The 25,363-nt window shown below is 46.7% G+C and overlaps 1 protein-coding gene across 1 annotated transcript in view; it reads left to right on the top strand.

The window, feature by feature from the left end:
• Positions 1-25,363, top strand: part of LOC126249547 (uncharacterized) — a 385,639-nt gene that overhangs the window by 153,761 nt on the left and 206,515 nt on the right. The window contains exon 2 of the mRNA XM_049951212.1: positions 24,270-24,414. Within this exon, the coding sequence (XP_049807169.1) occupies positions 24,270-24,414 (145 nt within the window). The remainder of the gene's footprint in view (positions 1-24,269; positions 24,415-25,363) is intronic.

Here is a 25,363-nt window from a genome sequence, read left to right as displayed (position 1 = left end):
ACTGACAGAACCACAGGCACATAGACACAGGCAACAGAGCATGCACAATGTCGGCACTAGTACAGTGTATATCCACCTTTCGCAGCAATGCAGGCTGCTATTCTCCCATGGAGACGATCGTAGAGATGCTGGATGTAGTCCTGTGGAACGGCTTGCCATGCCATTTCCACCTGGCGCCTCAGTTGGACCAGCGTTCGTGCTGGACGTGCAGACCGCGTGAGACGACGCTTCATCCAGTCCCAAACATGCTCAATGGGGGACAGATCCGGAGATCTTGCTGGCCAGGGTAGTTGACTTACACCTTCTAGAGCACGTTGGGTGGCACGGGATACATGCGGACGTGCATTGTCCTGTTGGAACAGCAAGTTCCCTTGCCGGTCTAGGAATGGTAGAACGATGGGTTCGATGACGGTTTGGATGTACCGTGCACTATTCAGTGTCCCCTCGACGATCACCAGTGGTGTACGGCCAGTGTAGGAGATCGCTCCCCACACCATGATGCCGGGTGTTGGCCCTGTGTGCCTCGGTCGTATGCAGTCCTGATTGTGGCGCTCACCTGCACGGCGCCAAACACGCATACGACCATCATTGGCACCAAGGCAGAAGCGACTCTCATCGCTGAAGACGACACGTCTCCATTCGTCCCTCCATTCACGCCTGTCGCGACACCACTGGAGGCGGGCTGCACGATGTTGGGGCGTGAGCGGAAGACGGCCTAACGGTGTGCGGGACCGTAGCCCAGCTTCATGGAGACGGTTGCGAATGGTCCTCGCCGATACCCCAGGAGCAACAGTGTCCCTAATTTGCTGGGAAGTGGCGGTGCGGTCCCCTACGGCACTGCGTAGGATCCTACGGTCTTGGCGTGCATCCGTGCGTCGCTGCGGTCCGGTCCCAGGTCGACGGGCACGTGCACCTTCCGCCGACCACTGGCGACAACATCGATGTACTGTGGAGACCTCACGCCCCACGTGTTGAGCAATTCGGCGGTACGTCCACCCGGCCTCCCGCATGCCCACTATACGCCCTCGCTCAAAGTCCGTCAACTGCACATACGGTTCACGTCCACGCTGTCGCGGCATGCTACCAGTGTTAAAGACTGCAATGGAGCTCCGTATGCCACGGCAAACTGGCTGACACTGACGGCGGCGGTGCACAAATGCTGCGCAGCTAGCGCCATTCGACGGCCAACACCGCGGTTCCTGGTGTGTCCGCTGTGGCGTGCGTGTGATCATTGCTTGTACAGCCCTCTCGCAGTGTCCGGAGCAAGTATGGTGGGTCTGACACACCGGTGTCAATGTGTTCTTTTTTCCATTTCCAGGAGTGTATTTACAAGTATTGGCTTGCAGGCATATCTTTATAGGAATTTTTCTTCTAGTTTTGACCAATACTACCTCCTCTAGGAATGTGTGATCTTTTTAATCGCCTTATACAGGGTGATTTTTTCCACCGCGTACAAACTCTAGGGATTGGTCGTTGAGAGGATACGGCACAAAAGAGGTCTAATGGACTTATGTCCGGAAATGCATGGTTTCCATGCTAGAGATCATCTATACAGTCATACTTTGTTACAGAGACTGCGGTCTAATACGCGCTGTACCATGCAGCCATATGTACAGTATACATGGTTTCCTCCAAGAGGGTGGTAGTGTTCCTCATACGTCATGCTCTAGTGCCCTCTCCTGCCATAGTAACTGGTAATGTTGTGTCCGATTCACTTCTCTTCCTGGCTCACCTTGAACGTGATACAGCGTTGTACACAGTGGTTCCATATTCGAATCGAGAGCTTGCCGACATGGTGTTTACTTACGGAAAGGCATATGGCAACAGCCGGCGGGCAGCAGGGTTGCAGCCGGCCGGAGTGGCCGTGTGGTTCTAGGCGCTACAGTCTGGAGCCGAGCGACCGCTCCGGTCGCAGGTTAGAATCCTGCCTCGGGCATGGATGTGGGTGATGTCCTTAGGTTAGTTAGGTTTAATTAGTTCTAAGTTCTAGGCGACTGATGACCTCAGAAGTTAAGTCGCATACTGCTCAGAGCCAACCAGCAGGGTTGCATCAGGAGACCTATTCCTATCAACAACCACAGCATTCAATGTTAGCAACAGTGTTTCGTCGTTTGTCTCAGGCAGGGTCGTTTCAGGGAGCAGGAAACCGTGAAGGACGTACCCGGAATGTTCGGACACCAGACCTTTGGGAAAATGTAATTAACACTGTGGAAGGCGAACGCCGTGTCAGTACCAGGCAGTTGGCCCGCCAGTACAGGGTAAGCCAGACGACCGTGTGGAACATTCTCTTCAAAATGGTTGAAATGGCTCTAAGCACTATGGGACGTAACATCTGAGGTCACCAGTCCCCTAGAACTTAGAACTACTTAAACCTAACTAACCTAAGGACATCACACACACCCATGCCCGAGGCAGGATTCGAACCTGCGACCGTAGCAGCCGCGCGGTTCCGGACTGAAGCGCCTAGAACCGCTCGGTCACAGCGGCCGGCAATGTTACCACAGTTCATGTTTTCTTCTCACCAGAGGCTTTTCGCTTTTATTTACAAAGCGCATTCAATGGTCATCATTGTTTTTGCTCTTGTGTACATTCTCTGAAGATCACTGTTTTTTCCCTGGTTGCTAGCGGGGACTGAAGTCGCTCACGAGGAAAAACGCTGTGGACTTCAGAACACGTAAGTGATAAAAAGAAAACCACCACTGACCACCGAAGATGCTTGGTAAATAAAAGCGAAATGCGTCTCGCGAAACCACTCTTAAATTATATTTGGGAAAAACAATAACAATTAATACAGTGACATTTTGTTGTCGATGAACGTTATCCATCATAACTTACTTGACAAATTCAACAAAATTTTCAGATGGCGAAAATCATTCGTTGGTAATTCGGTACTAGGGTAAAAACGAATATTCAGGGGTATCTCGATTCCGACTTCCCCAAGAGATGGATAAGTACCACTCTCGGTACAGAAGTACGTAAGCCAGAGCTGGTCAGAAGATGCGGTTATCAGACGAGTAACTCTGAGGTTACAATTAGTGCGGACCCGGTTCTCTCCGGTGCTGCCATAGGAGCGACGAACATGTCGCAAGATTCGAAGGAGGCGGTTAACTGACTGAAGAAGAGCAGCCGGAGGTACCGACTAGTGCACTCCGAACAAAAGTTTTCGATACTGCCTTAAAAGGTGATGAGAAAACGGAGGAGGTGCTCATGTTCAGGAAACATACACTATGTGATCAAAAGTATCCGGACACCCATAAAAACATACGTTTCTCATATTAGGCGCATTGTGCTGTCACCTACTGCCAGGTAATCCATATCAGCGACCTCAGTAGTCATTAAATATCGTGCGAGAGCGGAATGGGGCGCTCCGCGGAACTCACGGACTTCGAACGTGATCAGGTGATTGGATGTCACTTGTGTCATACGTCTGTACGCGAGATTTCCATACTCCTAAACATCCCTAGTTCCACTGTTTCCGATGTTATAGTAAAGTGGAAACGTGAAGGGACACGAACAGCACAAAAGCGTAAAGGTCGACCACGTCTTTGACAGAAAGAGATCGCCGACAGTTGAAGAGGGTCGTAATGTGGTATAGGCAGACCATCACACAGGAATTTCAAACTGCATCAGGATCCATTGCAAGTACTATGACAGTTAGGCGGGAGGTGAGAAAACTTGGATTTCATGATCAAGCGGTTGCTCATAAGCCACATATCACGCCAGTAAATGCCAAACGACGCCTCGCTTGGACGACTGAACAGTGGAAAAGCGTTGTGTGGAGTGACGAATCACGGTACACAACGTGACGATCCGATGGCAGGGTGTGGGTATGGCGAATGCCCGGTGACGTCATCTGCCAGTGTGTGTAGTGCCAATAGTAAAATTCGGAGGCGGTGGTGATATGGTGTGGTCGTTATTTTCATGGAGGGGACTTGCACCCTTTGTTGTTTTGCGTGGCACTATCACAACACACGCCTACATTGATGTTTTAAGCATCTTCTTGCTTCCCACTGTTGAAGAGCAATTCGGGGATGGCGATTGCATCTTTCAACACGATCGAGCATCTGTTCGTAATGCACGGCCTGTGGCGGAATGGTTACACGTCAATAACATTCCTTTCATGGACTCTCCTTCACGAAATCCTGACCTGAATCCTACAGAACACCATTGGTATGTTTTTGAACGCCAACTTCGTGCCAGGCCTCGTCGACCGACATCGATACCTCTCCTCAGTGCAGCACTCCGTAAAGAATGGGCTGCCTTTCCCCAAGAAACCTTCCAGCACGTGATTGAACGTATGCCTGCGAGAGTGGAAGCTCTCATCAAGGCTGCGGGTGGGCTAAGACTATATTGAATTCCAGCATTACCGATGGAGGGCGCCACGAACTTGTAAGTCATTTTCAGCCAGGTGTCCGGATACTTTTGACCACATAGTGTACATCATCTGATCATCATCTTATTAGTGGACATTAATATAGGGTTTGTCCACCCTTCGCCTTCATCGACTTAAAGTCTTTGTGGACACTTCCAGTGAGTTGTGTGAATGTTTGTGAAAGAATGACAGCCCATTCTTCCTCAAGAGCTGAAACCAGAGAAGGTAGTGATGTTCTAGTGAGAAGTTGACGTTCTAACTCACCCGAAGGTGTCCCATTAGGTTCAGGGCGGAAGTCTCGGCAGGCTTGTCCGTTTCGGGAACATTGTGGCAGGTAATGTTCCATAGGCATTCGCCAAACTCACACTCTTCCATCTGATTGCCACGGGATGTAGCGCAATTCATCACTCCAAATGCCTCGATTCCAGTAGTCCACTGTCCAGAGCCGTCTTTCTGCACACCACCTCAAGCAAGCATCTTCCGCCAAGATCGATGATCCCTGTCCTCGAGTACGTGAAGTGTGCGTAGTCTTGTTTCAGCTGTTGTTTTTCCTTCGTGTTTCCACTTAATAATCACATCACCAAGAATATACTTCGGAAGCCTTGGAAGGATTGAAATGTCGCTGACGGATTTGTTACTCAGGTAACACCCAATGGATAGTCCACGTACGAAGTCACTGAGCTCTGCTGACCGAGCCATTCAGTTCTTACTGATAACACAACATTCCCCGACGCCTTTAACACTAGCGCTTCTACCTCTCGTGACATCTACTGGACAATTGGTTCAAATGGCTCTGAGCACTATGGGACTTAACATCGGTGGTCATCAGTCCCCTAGGACTTAGAACTACTTAAACCTAACTGACCTAAGGACATCACACACATCCATGCCCGAGGCAGGATTCGAACCTGCGACCGTAGCGGTAACGCGGTTCCAGACTGAAGCGCCTAGAACCGCACGGCCACACCGGCCGGCATACTGGACAATTCCGCGTCACATACGGGTGTTATACTTTTGGTTAGGTAGTGTAAACTGTTATCTTTGAAAGAATGAAACGTTGCTTTCATGAAACTCTGTTGATTAAATTTAAAGAACAAGTATTCGAGGAAGCCTGTGCAACAATTCTATTCCCTCGTCGTATGTCTCACGTACCACAAACGTTGGAAAAGAAAGATAAGGGTGCGTTCAGAGGATAGAGAAAAACATTGTTGCATTGCTCCATACCCAGATGTAACAGGAAAGGGAGTGGCTAACATTTGTGCTTTTCATAGTCTGCAGAGGTTATCTGTAGATGTGAAATGAAAAACAGAAATAGTTTTGTGATCATCTCAAGAGGACAAAGCTCCATGACAATAGTTAGTTAATGTTATTGCTATCAGACAGATAGCAGCGGAATTGTAGTTCCTTAAAGTGGCGTCTTCATTCGGAATGCTCATGAATTGCTCCATGTGCAAGAATCTGCACTTCTGGGATTCGTTGGTGTTCACTGAAAGTCGACGGAGGCGACGCAGCCGTTAGAGGGTAATAAGGACTGTGCCTCAGCAGCGACAAAGTTGACACGAAAAGCGTCGTGTTCGAGACTACTTTGGCATTTTTTTTAAAGGACTATAGCTTTACGGTATGAGAATCTGGCCTCATGGATCTTATATTATTTCGGTTTTAATATTTTGCATGAGAACAGGTAAGAGGCATTAACATTTGAAACGATCCTTGCGGTTCATTGTGTGAAAAGGGAGGGATGGAATATTACGGTTAAGCGTACCGTCGACGAAACGGAGTGTAAGGTCGGATATGGACGTGAAATGGTCGTGTTCTTACACAAGAACCATCCCTGCTTTCACCGTAAGCGATCTATGTAACCAATATCTGCATGACCCGATGGGAATTTGAACCGGCCCCTCTTTAGATACGCGTACATTGTCTTACCACTGCACCATCTCACTCTGTCATTGTGTATGATCGTGACGGTCTGCTGACAGCAACATTAGTGTATACGAAAAGCACTGGGTCAGAAGCCGAGGTTGGACCTCTGTTCAAAAGGGTTCAAATGGGTCTAAGCACTATGGGACTTAACATCTGAGGTCATCAGTCCCCTAGACTTAGAACTGCTTAAGCCTAACTAACCTAAGGACATCACACACATCCATGCCCGAGGCAGAATTCGAACCTGCAACCGTAGCAGCAGCTCGGTTCCAGACTAAAGCGCCTAGAACCGCACGGCCATAGAGGCCGCCGGCCGGGGTGGCCGAGCGGTTCTAGGCGCTACAGTCTGGAACCGCGCAACCGCTACAGTCGCAGGTTCGAATCCTGCCTCGGGCATGGGTGTGTTATGTCCTTAGGTTAGTTAGGTTTAAGTAGTTCTAAGTTCTAGGGGACTGATGACCTGAGAAGTTAAGTCCCATAGTGCTCAGAGCCATTTGAACCCTTGTTGAACCCAAAACAAGTACTAAATTCTATTAGGTGGAGTAAATCAATCGGAAATGATATTACAGTATTAATACATCAGAAATTTGTATATTTAATGAGAAGAAAAGGAATAATAGGAAAGCTTATGGATGGATGTAGTAGTAAACGGCAATAAAGTATAAAAGTTAGTTCTTACAACAAATCGTAAGAAACAGGATAAAGAAGTCGTAATATATTGCAGATAAAGTAAAATGAATGATTGATTTGATATAGATATCCTGGAAGAATGGAGCACGAAGAATATTTGTCAAAAATATGGACGTCCTCTAATTCCGTGACGTGCTGCGCATGGAAAACGTACTAAGATGTAAACACAACTGTCAAATCGCAACAATAACAGAGAGGGGGGGGGGGGGGGAAGGAAGGAAAGACGTGAAAATAGATACAATTGCCTTCAAACCAAAATCCTCCCGATTAAATGGTTCAAATGGTTCTGAGCACTATGGGACTTAACGTCTGAGGTCATCAGTCCCCTAGAACTTAGAACTACTTAAACCTAACTAACGTAAGTACATCACACATATCCATGCCCGAGGCAGGATTCGAACCTGTGACCATAGCAGTCGCGCGGTTCCCGACTACAGCTCCTAGAACCGCATGGCCACCGCGGCCGACTCCTCCCGATTAAGGCTATAGTCGTGAACATCGATGCTATGTCTCGAATTCAATAGAAATTAACACGTCTTTCCGCTGACGAAACCAACGAACCAAACGCGGTGACGTGACGTTGTTCTATCGTTTAGTGACCATTAAGGAATCTGCGAATGAGAAAGTAGAGCGCGACTGAAAGTGCTATTCAAACAATGGCATACGGATCAGCCCAGTTAGGCAGCGTCGCTTTCACCGCCCCCTGCGCCACATTCTGCCCGCCGCCTTCATCCCGCGTCGTTTGCAACACCCTCGTCAGCGAAATTCGAGCGCGAGCGTGATAGCGCTTTCCGTAGGCCCACGCACGCGGTTTTGCATTCCTCTTCTTATCGGAAGGTTATTGGTTCAATTATAGGGGCTCCGTCTCCAAGAAAGTTGTGCAGTGTACGAGTAATAAACTGAATGGAAACACATCTCAAAAGCTTCTGCCATGTTGCTTGTTCTCGCTAAGACGACGAGAAGATGCATGTAGACTCACAGGATCTATAGTGAGGGGGATGGGAACAACATTGATTTTTACTTTCCTTGTTTACGCGGTGACGTGTGACCCTTCGGTGCTGACTACGTGTGATATTGGTCGCATATCAACACAGCCTTGCGTTGTGTCGCCATCGAGGATAATTTTTCACTTGTTAAGCAAGGAAGAATTAGTTTTTAACAACCCGTCGATGACAATATCATTAGAGACACAGAACTAGCTACGATTGCACAAGGATGGGAAAGTAAATCAACTGTGACTTTTTCAAATGAAACTTGCCAAGAATCGCTTTGAGCGATTTAGGGAAACCACAGAAAACTAAAATCTTAATCGTCAAACGGGGCTGCAGTAGGGGATATTAAGGTGCCTGAGGGTAAACTACGGAACGCTGAGCCGGCCGTTGTGGCCGAGCGGTTGTAGGCGCTTCAATCCGGAACCGCGCTGCTGTTACGGTCGCAGGTTCGAATCCTGCCTCCGGCATGGGTGTGTGTAATGTCCTTAGGTTAGTTAGGTATATTACGCTTGTGGGGCATACCCCAGCTGATTGGATTGACAGACCTACTGGTCAGTTTCTAGTGTGTTCCTCACTTGCATCTCTGCTTCATATGTGGAGTCAGATGTCCGCAGCGAGGAGATCAGATGAGAACGTTGTTACCTCTGGCACATCTATTCACCTTCTAGTTTCCAGGTCTTGTAATTTACAGATAAGACAGAACTAATACTATTAGTTTACGGGGAAGAGCGCAGTCTTTATCCTACTATATCTGTCCTGATAAAGGTTCCACGTAATTTCTCTGAAACCCTCAGCAAATGCTGACATAGCTTTTCGTAAGACAACATGGACATTTGCTTCGCTGTCCGTTCTTAGAAACTAATCGACAACTCGCCTTGGACATTCTCATTACACAATACAGAGCGCATCTGTAGGTCAGTGGTCAGCGTGTCTGGCTACTCTGTGCGACACACGGGTTCGATTCCCGATACTGCCAGAGATTTTTTCCTTGGTACAAGGGGCACTCAGCCTCGGGCAGACATTTGAGAAGCTACTTGAGTGAGAAGTAGCGGCTCCTATGTCAAGAAAGCCGAGCGGTGTGCTGAAAAAAAAAATGTTCAAATGTGTCTGAAATCTTATTGGTACTTAACCTAAATTATCCTAAGGACAAACACACACACACCCATGCCCGACGGAGGACTCGAACCTCCGCCGTACAATATCTCCAAAGATGCCGTCGCTAGAGGATGACACGGTGGTCGATCGACGCCGACTGGCTCATCAGGGCCAGAACGTGGAGTTTTGCTTTGCTTTGATTTGCGCAATACAAAAGTTGTGACTTCGAAATACTGTACCTGCAATAAAGCATGAAGTAATATGCTTGTTTGCATGGCCGTCTGTCGAAGCAGCTGTTAAATACAGTTATTATTGGTTTTTCTGTCTTAGACCAGGCGCGTTTCGCTTTTCTTTATAAAGCATCTTCCATGGCTATTCTGCAAATTGGATACATGTCTTTGTGCATTTTTTGTTATTTTCGATTAAAAAAAGCGTTTTGTTTTTAAAGTTGAAGGGCAAACTACTCACGGTATTTCTGACACTGTATTCTCCAAACCACTGCTTTTTTTTTCTCTTCTTGTTAGACATTGTCGCTAATTTGCATTAACTCACACACACACACACACACACACACACATCCACAAACACACATACGCAACCACACACATTCACCCACTACGATCCCCCACCTTCTAATCTCTCTCTCTCTCTCTCTCTCTCTCTCTCCCTCCCTCCCTCCCTCCCCCTCCCTCTCCCACCATCCCTCCCTCCCTCGCCCCCCCGCCCATCCCATCAAGGCACTGTTGGTCCAGATTGTCCCACTCCTCAACAGCGATACGGCGTAGATCCCTCAGAGTGGTTGGTGGGACACGTCGTCCATAAACAGCCCTTTTCAATCTATTCCAGGCATGTTCGATAGGGTTTATTTCTGGAGAACATGCAGGCCTCTCTAGTCGAGAGTTGTCGTTATCCTGAAGGAAGTCATTCACAAGATGTGTACGATGGGGGCGCGAATTGTCGTCCATGAAGAGGAATGTCTTGCCAATATGCTGCCAATATGGTTGCACTATCGTATGGAGGACGGCATTCACGTATCGTACAGCCGTTACGGCACCTTGCATGGCCACCAGGGGCGTACGACGGCCCCACATAATGCCACTCCAAAACAGCAGGGAACCTCCACCTTGCTGCACTCGCTGGACAGTGTGTGTAAGGCGCTCAGACTGACCGGGTTGCCTTCAAACACGTCTCCGACGAATGTCTGGTTGAAGGCATATGCGACACTTATCGGCGAAGAGAACGTGCTGCCAATGCTGAGCGGTCCATTCGGCACGTTGTTGGGCACATCTGTACCGCGCTGCATGATGTCGTGGTTGCAAAGATGGACCTCGCCATTGACGTCGGGAGTGAAGTTGCGCACCATGCAGCCTATTGCGCACAGTTTGAGTCGTAACACGACCTCCTGTTGCTGCACGAAAAGCATTAGTCAACATGTTGGCGTTATTGTCAGGGTTCCTCCGAGCCATAATCCGTAGGTAGCTGTCATCCACTGCAGTAGTAGACCTTGGGCGGCCAGAGCGAGGCGTGTCATCGACAGTTCCTGTCTCTCTGTATCTCCTCCAAGTCCGAACAGCATCGCTTTGGTTCACTCCGAGACGCCTGGACATTTCCGTGTTGAGAGCCCTCCTTGCACAAAGCAACAATGCGGACGCGATCGAACCGCGGTATTGACCGTCTAGGCATGGTTGAACTACAGACAACATGAGCCGTGTACCTCCTTCCTGATGGAATGACTGGAACTGATCGGCTGTCGGACCCTCTCCGTTTAATAGGCCCTGTTCAGGCACGGTTGTTTACATCTTTGTGCGTGTTTAATGACATCTCTGAACAATCAAAGGGACTGTGTCTGTGATACGATATCCGCAGTGCGGCATGCAGTGCTTGTAATCTGTACAGCATAAGAACGGAAAGTTATGTTTTGGATTATTTCATTTTTAAAACCATGGAACACTACTCTTAAACGTTATATTGAGCATGACACTGGGGACAGAACAAGGCTAATTCGTATTTGAATCCGATAACCAGCTTTTTTTTTATCTTACTTTCAGGGCGTTCGAAAAATTTTGAGCGATAGTGCATATACCAAACTTTCAGAATAACCACGGAAGATGCTTCATAAATAACAGAGAAACGCCATTCTGTTTAATTAAACTGCAATAAGCCCAAGATGGATAAACCGATAATAACTGTAAACCATGAAAATTCAACAAATATTTTCAGTTGACAGTCATATCATTGATGTGCTTGAATAGAATTTCAATTTTGGTTGCCAGGTTTCGTTTGCACTGAGTTTCTATATTGCTTAGTATTCCTAGGATTGCATTTCTCGTTTCAATTTTGTGTTTCTGCCAAATATTTATATTTTTGCAGTAGCATGGGAATATATTCCTTAAAAAGACCGTTATAAATTCGGTATATGTTTTATATTTCATCATTATAAATGCTTTTACGTTCTTCGTTGGTGTGCAATAAGGTGTACCTGTAGGACTATTTGGGGACTGTAATTTGCAGTTAGTAACACGAAGCAGTTGGAATATTGCAGAATATTCCGAGTAGGGGCTGAACAATCAAGTAACGAGTGAAAAGAGGAATACTTTAATTCGTTCCCAGAGGGCAAATATTAGAAATCCGAGGCCGAGGAGGGAGCCTCCAGTCACGTAAAACGTAAGGTGTTGGCATGAAGTCGATATATGAGTGTAACGGAAGACGGTGTATCTCGCAGCAGTAATCTGCGAAACCTGATCAACCATCGCCACAAGAGGAGGAGAAGGAGGAGGACGAATTTAGGGGAAGGATGAGGAGGAGGAGGAGGATGAAGAAGAAGAAGAAGAAGAAGAAGAAGAAATAGAGGTGAACGACGGAAGAATAGCAACAAGAAGTAGAAAGCTCTTTGGATTTATTAAGACTGCAGTATTGTATTTTAGCATACTAAACTAAACTCCTCCCGCACAGGCCATGAAGGCCCAACGGTACCGACGGCCGTCGTGTCATCCTCAGCCCACAGGCGCCACCGGATGCGGATATGAGGAGCATGTGGTCAGCACACCGCTCTCCCGGCCGTATGTCAGTTTCCGAGACCGGAGGCACTACTTCCGGATCAAGTAGCTCCTCAATTTGCCTCACAAGGCCTGAGGGCACCCCGCTAGCGAGCAGTGCTCGGCAGACCGGACGGTCACCCATCCAAGTGCTAGCCCAGCACGGCAGCGCTTAACTTCAGTGATCTGACGGGAACCGGTGTTACCACTGAGGCAAGGCCGTTGGCTGTATTGTAGGATGCTAAAGAAAAATAATTCTACAAATAAAGTAAAGCGTGCAGTGATACAAACATTTTGATTCATCACCGCAAGCTGGACGTGTATAGTGAGGAAATGTTTGTCATCGACATTTTTAGATATATTTCTTAAAACTGTTAATTACATGAGCGACGGAGATAGCTCACGAAAGGCACGGCACATACTTGGCAACACGTAGCTCGTGATGCTGTACTGCGAGGAAGTTTATACAATGGCCGCTTCTTGGCAAGATAGTCAGAGCGAAGTTGTTAAGTTCAGATTGGGCGTGGCTAGCACACTGGACTCGCATTCGGGAGGACGACGGTTCAATGCTGCGTACGGCCATCCTGGTTTAGGTTTTCCTTGATTTCCCTAAACCGCTCCAGGCAAATGCCGGGATGGTTGCTTTGGAAGCGCACGGCCCACTTCCTTCCCCGTCCTTCCCTAATCCGATGAGACCGATGACCTCGCTGACTGGTCTCCTTCCCCAAACAACACAACTCAGACTGGGCAGAGAAGACAGAGATACACTATGTGATCAGAAGTATATGGTCACCTGGCTGAAAATGACTTAAAAGTTCGTCGTACCCTCCATCGGTAATACTGGAATTCAGTATGGTGTTGGCCCACCCTTGGCCTTGATGACAGCTTCCACTCTCGCAATCACATGTTCAGTCAGGTGCTGGAAGGTTTCTTGGTGGAATGGCTGCCCTTTCTTCACGGAGTGCTGCACTGAAGAGAGGTATCGATGTCGGTCGTTGAGGCCTGGCACGAAGTCGGCGTTCCAAAACATTCCCAAGGTGTTCTGTAGGATTCAAGTCAGGACCTGTGCAGGCCAGTCCATTACAGGGATGTTATTATCGTGAACCACTCCGCCACAGGCCGTGCATTGTGAACAGGTACTCGATCGTGTTGAAAGATGCAACCGCCATCCCCGAATTGCTCTTCCACAGTGGGAAGCAAGAAGGTGGTTAAAACATCAATGTAGGCCTGTGCTGTGATAGTGCCACGCAAAACAACAAGGCGTGAAAGCCCTCTCCATGAAAAACACAACCACACCATAACACCACCGCCTCCGAATTTTACTGTTGGCACTACACACGCTGGCAGATGACGTTCACCGGGAATTCGCCATACCCACACCCTGCCATCGGATCTTCACATTGTGTACCGTGATTCGTCACTCCACACCACGTTTTCTCCACTGTTCAATTGTCCAATATTTACGCTCTTTACACCAAGCGAGGCGTCGTTTGACGTTTATGGCAAGGAACCAGATGGCAGTTATAAGAGTCGAGGGGCACGAAAGGGAAGCAGTGGTTGGGAATGGAGTGAGACAGGGTTGTAGCCTCTCCCCGATGTTATTCAAATGGCTCTGAGCACTATGCGACTTAACTTCTGAGGTCATCAGTCGCCTAGAACTTAGAACTAATTAAACCTAACTAACCTAAGGACATCACACACATCCATGCCCGAAGCAGGATTCGAACCTGCGACCGTAGCGGTCGCTCGGTTCCAGACTGCAGCGCCTAGAACCGCACGGCCACTCTGGCCGGCTCGATGTTATTCAATCTGTATATTGAGTAAGCAGCAATGGAAACAAATGAAAAATTCGGAGTAGGTATTAAAATCCATGGAGAAGAAATGAAAACTTTGAGGTTCGCCGATGACATTGTCATTCTGTCAGAGACGGCAAAGGACTTGGAAGAACTGTTGAACGGAATGGACAGAGTTTTGAAAGGAGAATATAAAATGAACATCAACAAAAGCAAAACGAGAGTAATGGAATGTAGTCGAATTAAGTCGGGTGATGCTGAGGGAATTAGATTAGGATTGAGACACTTAAAGTAGTAAAGGAGTTTTGCTATTTGGGGAGCAAAATAACTGATGATGGTCGAAGTAGAGAGGATATAAAATGTAGACTGGCAATGGCAAGGAAAGTGTTTCTGAAGAAGAGAAATTTGTTAACATCGAGTATAGATTTAAGTGTCAGGAAGTCGTTTCTGAAAGTATTTGTATGGAGTGTAGCCATGTATGGAAGTGAAACATGGACGATAAATAGTTTGGACAAGAAGAGAATAGAAGCTTTCGAAATGTGGTGCTACAGAAGAATGCTGAAGATTAGATGGGTAGCTCACATAACTAATGAGGAGGTATTGAATAGAATTGGGGAGAAGAGGAGTTTCTGGCACAACTTGACAAGAAGAAGGGACCGGTTGGTAGGACATGTTCTGAGGCATCAGGGGATCACAAATTTAGCATTGGAGGGCAGCGTGGAGGGTTAAAAATGTAGAGGGAGACGAAGAGATGAATACACTAAGCAGATTCAGAAGGATGTAGGTTGCAGTAAGTACTGGGAGATGAAGAAGCTTGCACAGGATAGAATAGCATGGAGAGCTGCATAAAACCAGTCTCAGGACTGAAGACCGTAACAACAACAACATGTGGCTTATGAGCAGCCGCTCGACCATGAAATCCAAGTTTTGTCACCTCCCGCCGAACTGTTATAGTACTTGCAGTGGATCCTGATGCAGTTTGGAATTCCAGTGTGATGGTCTGGATAGATGTCTGCCTATTACCCATTACGATCCTCTTCAACTGTCGGCGGTCTCTGTCAGTCAACAGACGAGGTCGGCCTATACGCTTTTGTGCCGTACGTGTCCCTACACGGTATTTTCTATTAGTTATTTTCTAACATAAATAATATTCGCTTAGAACTTGTCCTCAAATTTTGCTGGATAACACCAGTTATCTTAAAAAAATTAGTTTTTTAGTCTTATTTTGTCCACAACAATGCAATGACCACCAGTATTATTTTCTCATTCACTAAATCTAAACTCAGCACTGAGGAGGATAAAGGCGCCTCGCTTAATGGAACGACAATTACGATTCTTACGGCGTTCGATTCATAAAGCATGCATAGCAGGTACCTGAAGATGAGGATGAAACGTCCCCTTAGAAAAATTTATGAATTACTGTGCTGGAAAACCTCTTACGTTATTTGCTTTTCAAACAGCTGAGCAAAACTGAACGTACTCAGACGTTACTCTCTTTACTTATTCTGATCATCACTAAACTGACACACAATATTTTTAGCGCAGCGCTATCTGACTTTTAATAATCCTTACAAAAGAATGGCCCTGACTAACAATAACCTATACCTTTCATGAATCACTTACCTCACAAAAATCTTCGTTACTCGAACTACTGCAATACAGTGAGCGCCAATACTGCCAGCTAAATAAAAGATTCTAACTACTGACAGGCATAGTTAGCAAATGAAAGAGTTTGATAGAGAACAAACAATGTATTTACCTTAATAGTGTTCAAAAGTCATAATATATATATCAGTCCATGACATCCAGTCTTAAAAATTTACTGTCTCTGATGGACAGACGTCCAGATCATCCGCTCTCAAAACTCCGCCATCTCTCTCCCCACATCCACGACTGCTGGCGGCTCACCTCCAACTGCGCAACGCTACGCGCTGTTAACAGCCAACTGCCCAGCACTACAATAGCAAACAACTATGCAAACCAGCCACAGACTGCACACAGCACAGCCAGTGATTTTCATACAGAGCGCTACGTGGCGTTACCAATAAAAAATCCTAAACAGCCTACTTACAAGCAATATTATCTGAAAATTAACGGCACACTGATGAGATAAACATCAAAATGAAATTAAAACAATACAGCTGCGAGGAACCTGACTTTCATTGGAATGAAAGCTAAAGACCTCTGCAACTTGCTGTGCGTATGGATGTAGTAAGGATGTCTGGTCGTCATCGTGTGACGCAAGACGAAGAAGATGTGGCAGATATGAGCGGCGGCTCTCTCCAGTGTCTGGTAGCCGTGCAGAAAGCAGAAAGCGGCACGCCAGCCCACACCAGCGCCGGGAACGAGCCGCCACCAGTCCCACACTTCGCTGCCTGCTCGCTGGCCTCTCAAGTTTCTATTACCATATAACCACGAAATCTTTCTTGTACTTGTTCTTTGTGGCTCTGTCGAGTGAACATGGGGGAAAAAATCGAGCTTACGACAATATGCTCTCATTTTCCACTGTGTCCGTGCGAGAATGTCTCCGTTGAAAAAGACACACCCAATTTCTCTCCCTATCTCTACCCAATACGAGCTTGTGTCTGTCTTCGTTGTCCTCGTTGTCGATGGAACGGACCAATCGACGGACCAATCGACGTCGGAGCCAATGTCGTGCTGCGTCAATAACCTCCGTATCGTCCACGTACTGCTTCCTGCGGAGTGCAAACTTCAATGGCCAAACAAATGGAAGTCGGAAGGTGCCAGTTCAGGGCGCTAGGATGTATGAGGAAGAACGTTCCAAGAAAGTCTTGTGATCTCCTCTCGGGTGCGTAGACTAGTGTGAGGCCTTGCGTTATTGTCGAAAAGATGTTCGTTTGCACTTTTGCAATTTCCTGAGTGTTGTGTTGGCAGAAGAGCCAACGCCGTGTTACTAGAGGAGGCCGAAATGCACGCGTTTTAGCTCACTCAGGCTGGCGTGAGGAGGGAAGGACTATACTGACGTGAGGTCTGGAACATGACAAGGAATTAGAATTCAGAAAACGGACGTAATTAGTTTGATAATTAACTTTATCCATTGATGATGAACGTCGCTCTTGACGGTACATGAGTCACAATATTATCTGTTCAGAATACATTCATAGTAACTGAATATGGCGCCTTGCTAGGTCGTAGCAAATGATGTAGCTGAAGGCTATGCTAAACTGTCATCTCTGCAAATGAGAGCGTATGTAGTCAGTGAACCATCGCTAGCAAAGTCGGCTGTACAACTGGGGCGAGTGCTAGGGAGGCTCTCTAGACCTGCCGTGTGGCGGCGCTCGGTCTGCAATCACTGATAGTGGCGACACGCGGGTCCGACGTATACTAACGGACCGCGGCCGATTTAAAGGCTACCACCTAGCAAGTGTGGTGTCTGGCGGTGACACCACGCTGAGGGTAGCACAGTACGCTTCAAAATTGATCGTTGCACCATGAGGGAGGACATCAGAGTCCCACAAGGCCATCGTCATGATGTTACTGACTTCGAATCTTTTCTTCGTTGGAGAGGTAGTATATCGCCACTCCATGGATTAACGTTTTGTTTCCGGTTCGACGTGATAACGTGATGGACCTATGGTTCATCGCCTATGACGATGTTCGACAAAAAATTGTCATGATCACTCTCGTAACGCACAGATGGTCCTTCTATTAGGCGTCTAGCAAACCCAGCGGGCACACACTCTTGAGTACTCCAACTGGCGGACAGGTGTGTCAGCACCACCAACAGAGATGTCCTGTTAAGCAGCAAGGTGTTTGATTGTTACCCATCGATCATCTCAAATGAGAGTGTCCGCACGTTGCAACGTTGTAGTAGTCACAGTTATGTGAGGCTGGCCGGCACACGGGATATCTTATAGGTTGCGCGACCTTGTTCCAATGATGACAGACACCTCGCATAACAATTGACCATGGTTTCGTTCCTCGCCAGGTCTCCATAGACATTCTGCAAGTGCCAATGAATATATACGATGCTCTGATTTCCGGCCAAAAAACTTAACGACAGCTGTCTGCTTGGAAAGCATCACCGTTAGAGACGCCATTTTGAAGGTTACGTATAGCGGCGCCGCCTGTAGGAACTTCATGAAACTATAGGAGCTGATGAGGGAATATTCCATGATGTCTCACAAAAAATCCGCATTTTTTCAACCTAAATTGGCCAAGGAAACAAATGTGTTCCATTATTTATTGAATGCCCCTCTTAAAACTCTAATGCAACGTTTTCGTCCTTTCGGTATCGGGCTTGGTCATCTAGCGATAAAGAGCGTACCTGTATACCGAGAGGTCGTGGGATCGAATCCCAGGCGGACCACGGAAACTTTCAGTTTTATTTTAATTTAGCCTTCACACCTCAACAATATGAGAAGTCGCCAGGAACGACACGTGTTTTGGATTCTACATTAAACTGTAGGTCCCCTTTCCCCGACTGGATAACTGGGGTTAATTATGGACACGCAAGTCGTCGAAGTGGAGTCGAATTGAAAGACTTGTACCCGACCATTGAGGCACAAACAAAAAAAACAAAAAACTCCTTCGGTAAGGTATCACTGTTCTCAACAGTGGTCTGTGGACTACTCTCATATTAGTTGGATTATCACGCAGTAGAGAGAGAAAATCATATTTGCGAATCACTATAAAATGAGGCAGACTGTACTGTTTATTATATTACGTTTTTAAGACATTCTTGAGTTACATTCGTTAATGCAACATGGGTGGAACGGCTGCTTATAAACCACTGTGTGATGATAATTGTTTTGATATGTGGGCCTTGTGGCTTAGATTAAACCAGATGATGTCAGTGTTTCTATACTTCAACTGGAGGGTTATGTCTGGTGGCTTGATAACAGGCTCCAGGTAGATGAGCAAATGAAATGAGGTCAAAAGCACGAAAACGGAATGAGGAGTAGGATGAGGAGTTGATTTGGGAAGTTGAAGGAGGTAATTTGTCAGATGAAGTGATAGGAAAGCATCTAGCTGTCCTCCTAATATCGATTTGGTGTTGTAGGATTAAATATAATGAACATGGGAACGCAGAAATGGTATCAGGCGAAGATACCTAGATGAGAAAGAATGAAGTGGAAGTGGTTCTGGGACTTTGTCGCCATGGCATGCAGAGGCTGCCAGCCAATTTGATGAAGGCTGTGGAATCGCTAAAAGAGATGGATATTTTGGAAGGCAGTTGTGAGAAAAAGGGTCACATATCTGTGATGGAGTTGAGACGTAAACAGTTCTTAGCATGGACTGGTGTGTCTGTGGAACAGTCCTTTCAGGTTTTTTGTGCTGTGGATTTGGTTCGCAGGTACAGGGTTTGATTCTGAAGGGGGCCACAGTTTGTTACTGTCTCCCCCTTCACCCTCAAAATAATTCCCATCACCTCCACTAATTGCCATCATGTCCACTTTTAACGTGCCAGATATGCTTACGATTTTAGTAATATCAATAAAATACGTACACGCTTCAAAAAACGTTTTGCATCACCCAATTCCCAGAACTCTTGAAGACAGACGCTGACTGCGGATATCGTATCACAGACACAGTCCCTTTGATTGTTCAGAGATGTCATTAAACACGCACAAAGATGTAAACAACCGTGCCTGAACAGGGCCTATTAAACTGAGAGGGTCCGACAGCCGATCAGTTCCAGTCATTTCATCAGGAAGGAGGTACACGGCTCATGTTGTCTGTAGTTCAACCATGCCTAGACGGTCAATACCGCGGTTCGATGGCGTCCGCATTGTTGCTTTGTGCAAGGAGGGCTCTCAACACGGAAATGTCCGGGCGTCTCGGAGAGAACCAAAGCGATGTTGTTCGGACTTGGAGGAGATACAGAGAGACAGGAACTGTCGACAACACGCCTCGCTCAGGCCGCCCAAAGTCTACTACTGCAGTGGATGACCGCTGTCTTCGGATTATGGCTCGGAGGAACCCTGACTGCCACGCCACCATTGTGAACAATGCTTTTCGTGCAGCCGCAGAACGTCGTGTTACGACTCAAACTGTGCGCAATAGGCTGAGTGGCAGCTTCACTCCTGACGTCCATGGCGAGGTCCATCTTTGCAACCACGACACCATGCAGTGCGGTACAGATGTGCCCAACAACATGCCGAATGGACCGCTCAGCATTGGCATCACGTTCACTTCACCGATTAGTGTCGCATATGCCTTCAACCAGACAATCGTCGGAGACGTGTTTGGAGGCAACCCGGTCAGGCCGAACGCCTTAGAAATACAGTTCAGCAAGTGCAGCAAGGTGAACGTTCCCTGCTGTTTTGGGGTGGCATTATGTGGGGGCGACGTAAGCCGCTGGTGGTCACTGAAGGCGCCGTAACGGCTGTACAATACGTGAATGCCATCCTCCGACCGATAGTGCAACCATATAGGCAGCATAATGGCGGGGCATTCGACTTCATGGACAACAATTCGCGCCCCCGTCATGCACATCTTGTGAATGACTTCCTTCAGGATAACGACATCGTTCGAATAGAGTGGCCAGCGTGTTCTCCAGACATGAACACTATCGAACATGCCTGGGATAGATGGAAAACGGCTGTTTACGGACGACGCGACCTACCAACCGCTCTGAGGGATCTACGCCGAATATTGAGGAGTGGGGCAATCTGGACCAACAGTGCCTTGATGAACTTGTGGATAGTATGCCACGACAAATACAGGCATGCATCAATGCAAGTGGACGTGCTACTGGCTATTAGAGGTACCGGTGTGTACAGTAATCTGGACCACCACCTCTGAAGGTCTCGCTGTATGGTGGTACAACATGCAGTGTGTGGTTTTCATGAGCAATAAAAAGGGCGGAAATGATCTTTACGTTGATCTCTAGTCTCGTCCGAAAATTTGAGAAGTTAATGTGGCACAAACTTCATTAAGTAGGTTACACATGTCGTCCCACGGTAAGGCCACTGCGTAGCAAGAGTGGTGCATTGTCATATTCTGGTTTTCCTGCAGCGACAGCACTGCTGCGGTACGGATAACAGGTGTAATACAACGTGAGCAGTAGCTGGAAACATACTACAAAGTTGAAGTACGCGGGACAGTATGATTCTTGTGGGCAAACAGTCTACATAGCACAGAGATTCACGGTTAAATTCTGGCGATATGTTCGACCAAATATAAAGTCGCGTCCAGTCGTAGTGAAATGGTGACAACTTGACCAAGGCCGCACAGACGTAGGTGGTGTTTATTCGGAAAGCAGGCCATCGACACTAATCACAGACGACAATCTCCAAACAGCTGAGGAACTGATTCGTGGCAGTCGCAGGATTTCCTTCAATGAGGACGTTCGTACGGTGGTTCTAGAATGCCTCCTTGACCAAGGAGCGGATTTCTATCGTCGAGGAGTAGAACGTTCTGACCGTTGTTTACATAGACTTGGTGACTCTATTGAAAAATTGTGTCACGTGTTCGTGTCATTTTGAAGTGTAGTGCAGCATTTCATATAAGTTACTTGGTCTGCCATAATAATGCATCACATATTAATACTTTTTTAGGTCCCCTCGTATAACAGCAACTTAAACGCTAGCACAATTTACAAAATATAAAATCGTAGTTTACACTCACCAATATTAGTATGTCGCTGAGCAGTTCGATTGTGAATACAGGTCTGTAGACTATGACTCTGTGAGTATGTAAATTATAGGAATGCTGTTTATTTCGTACGTTTCCACCTTACGTTTGGGAAGTCGGCCTTTTTGATATTCTTTTCGTAGTGGAGGGTCTGTCCTGCCCTACTCAACTTCCTGTGGTTTGCCATTCCTACCTGTCCACTCATAAATGTCACATTTGTTGTTGACGGCGGGTACAGTGAGTTTGTGAATGGGCATCTTTTCCTAGCTGGTATATTCTTTGCAGACAGTATGTCTGGAATCCCAGCCATGTGAGCAGGTCCTTGCAACTGAGAGGTTTCCTGAGTTCAGTATAGTCTGAAGTTTCTATAACTCCTTGCTATTCTTTAAACTATTAGCTGTGGTACTACTTTATTTTCTGAAAGGTACTGGTAAATTTGAAAACTGATTTATGTAAAAATACAAATGCGTTTACGAAGATTTTTTTTGTGGAGGTGGAGTGTCATGTACTCCATAACCCTTCCGTTCGCCTTTGATCCGTGCCTGGTACCACGTTGGGTGGGATGAAATGCAGGCGTTACATTGGAGTGGGAATTGCGACTCTAGGCTCTGTTTACGAATGTGATTGGATTTCAATGGGGGCAGCTTGGTAGTTTCTAGAGTGCTTTATTTAATCTATATAAAAGTTATAAATATTAACGGAATTTAACCGCTAAAATAAAAAGTTAGCTTCTTTCATATTGGCTTTACGTTTCCTTAATTGGAACTTTGTAGTTCAGTTATACCATTAACAATAATACGCCTCTTTTTTGCTTCAGTTAATATAGAATAAGGGTAAATATTTACCAACCTTCCAGGTTGAAACTGAGTGCAGTAGTTCGCATCTTATTCGTTTAAGGTTGATTGATTATACTGGACATTGTAGGAAGGAAATTTTTAGTAACGAAATGTTAGGGATCAGGAAATTCTACGTGATGTTTGAAAGGGTAAATGAGTGTGCCATGGGCAATTAGGTAGACAGTAAATAATGGGGATTAAGAAAACCTAGAGATACTATGTTTGACAACTGAAAGAGCGAGAACATACATTTCTTGATGAGTCGAGCAATGTATTTCTTCCTCCCATATACATCTTAAAAATGTTGATGGCTAGAAAATCAGAGAAATTAAATTAGAGCCCATTCAGAGATTTACCAACATTAATTGTACCCATGGTCATTTGGGAAAGGCGGCGGGAGGAGAGAGAGAAAGAGAGAGAGAGAGAGAGAGAGAGAGAGAGAGAGAGAGAGAGAGTGAGTGGGAACCCTGCTCCCCCTCACACCATAAGGTGGCTTGCAGAGTCTATATATATAGATGTAGAAGAGAAACGAGGCTAAGAACTGTGAGCATAAATTTCGTCCAGAAGAACCCACACACTGGAGATTCTGAATCTGTACGGATTCTTGTACACTACTGGCCATTAAAATTGCTACACCAAGAGAAATGCATATGATAAACGGGTATTCATTGGACAAATATATTATACTAGAACTGACATGTGATTACATTTTCATGCAATTTGGGTGCATAGATCCTGAGAAATCAGTACCCAGAACAACCACCTCTGGCCGTAATAACGGCCTTGATACGCCTGGGCATTGAGTCAAACAGAGCTTGGATGGCATGTACAGGTACAGCTGCCCATGCAGCTTCAACACGATACCACAGTTCACCAAGATTAGTGACTGGCGTATTGTGACGAGCCAGTTGCTCGGTGCAACATTCGGTCGTGCATTATTCTGCTGAAATGTAGAGTTCCGTAGGGATCGAATGAGGGGTAGAGCCACGGGTCGTAACACATCTGAAACGTAACGTCCACTGTTCAAAGTGCAGTCAGTGCGAACAAGAGGTGACCGAGACGTGTAACCAATGGCACCCCATACCATCGCGCCAGGTGATACGCCAGTATGGCGATGACGAATACACGCTTCCAATGTGCGTTCACCGCGATGTCGCCAAACACGGATGCGACCATTATGATGCTGTAAACAGAACCTGGATTCATCCGAAAAAATGACATTTTGCCATTCGTGCACCCAGGTTCGTCGTTGAGTACACCATCGCAGGCGCTCCTGTCTGTGATGCAGCGTCAAGGGTAACCGCAGCCGTGGTCTCCGAACTGATAGTCCATGCTGCTGCAAACGTCGTCGAACTGTTCGTGCAGATGGTTGTTGTCTTGCAAACGTCCCCACCTGTTGACTCAGGGATCGAGACATGGCTGCTCGATCCGTTACACACATGCAGATAAGATGCCTGTCATCTCGACTGCCAGTGATACGAGGCCATTAGGATCCTGCACGGCGTTCCGTTTTACCCTCCTGAACCCAGCGAGTCCATATTCTGCTAACAGTCATTGGACCTCGACCAACGCGAGCAGCAATGTCGCGATACTCGCAATCGCGATAGGCTACAATCCGACCTTTATCAAAGTCGGAAACGTGATGGTACTCATTTCTCCTCCTTACACGAGGCATCACAACAACGCTTCACCAGGCAACGCCGGTCAACTGCTGTTTGTGTATGAGAAATCGGTTGGAAACTTTACTCATGTCAGCACGTTGCTCTGAAACGGTAATGTCACAACATCTTCGTCCTGTCGGGTAAATTTCGCTTCTGTAGCACGTCATCTTGGTGGTGTAGCAATTTTAATGGCCAGTAGTGTATATTGTTGCGCAAGCTTGCACTGTAGCGACTACGACGCGGAGATTACGACTGGCGTATTGCGTGTTGCAGCTCTCGAGGCGGAGTGCGGTGGATCGCCGTGGGCGACGGCTGCGCAGGAGGCGGCCGACGAGCAAAACGACGCGGAGATCCTGCGAGCAGTGCTCACCTCCGTGGCCGCCTGGGAGCGCCGACAGCGCCTCAGACAACGTCACAGGTAAACACGGCTGCGCGGACGCAGTCATCATTCATTTTCGGACAACACCTCACCCCGAAGTGGATACCCGTGGGTATACTAGCTCAGCTATCCGGTGCTGAGTGGCAACCGTGTCTCCCTCTGCCTTGCGGCATCATTTACATGCGATATTTAGGACCGTGGGATCAGCACATCGCTCTACCGGTCGTTGTCGGCTTCCCAGACCTGGAAACCGATACTTCTCACTCAAGCAGTTCCTCAAGTGCTAAATGCACCTCTGTCTAGTAACCCCACCACGAAAAAAATCAATGGCAGTACCAGAAACTTTTTAAATATTTTCTTTTATCATTTTTGTTTTCTTTATTTTTTACTTTGAAACTAAAATTTCTTCGTTTCTTAGAACAAAGATAAAATCTTTGCTCTTCAAAATAAATATTCCCCGTAAGTTGGTATTAGTAGACCTCTCTCCAGCAAGTAACACAAAACAATGAAATACTTCAATTTTGAAAATAACGAAAAAAATAAGAATAACTTCTTTCTTAAAACTGACATTCTAGTCCTTAAAACGCAATATTCAACTTGGATTATTAAGATGATTCTTTGGAAACCAAAATATGTTCATATCTAATTAAATGCGCAGTGGCTAGCACACTGGACTCGCATTCGGGAGGACGACGGTTCAATCCCACGTCCGGCCATCCTGATTTAGGTTTTCCGTGATTTCTCTAAATCGCTCCAGGCAAATGCCAGGATGGTTCCTTTGAAAGGGCACGGCCGACTTCCTTCCCCGTCCTTCCCTAATCCGATTTGACCGATGACCTCGCTGTCTGATCTCCTCCCCCAAACAACCCTATGTATCTAATTAAATAAGTAACACTGTGTTCAGCTTTCAAGTATTTCTTTTCTAGATTAGATTAGATTAGATTAGTTCTTCTAGTACTGTATTAGCGATCCACCTCGGCTTCGCAGG

This window comes from Schistocerca nitens, chromosome 3 (assembly GCF_023898315.1).
Source record: "Schistocerca nitens isolate TAMUIC-IGC-003100 chromosome 3, iqSchNite1.1, whole genome shotgun sequence".
In the NCBI taxonomy this organism is placed as follows: domain Eukaryota; kingdom Metazoa; phylum Arthropoda; class Insecta; order Orthoptera; family Acrididae; genus Schistocerca; species Schistocerca nitens.
The sequence above is the reverse complement of the archived record's forward strand: the minus strand, read 5'-3'. Positions and strand labels throughout refer to the sequence as shown.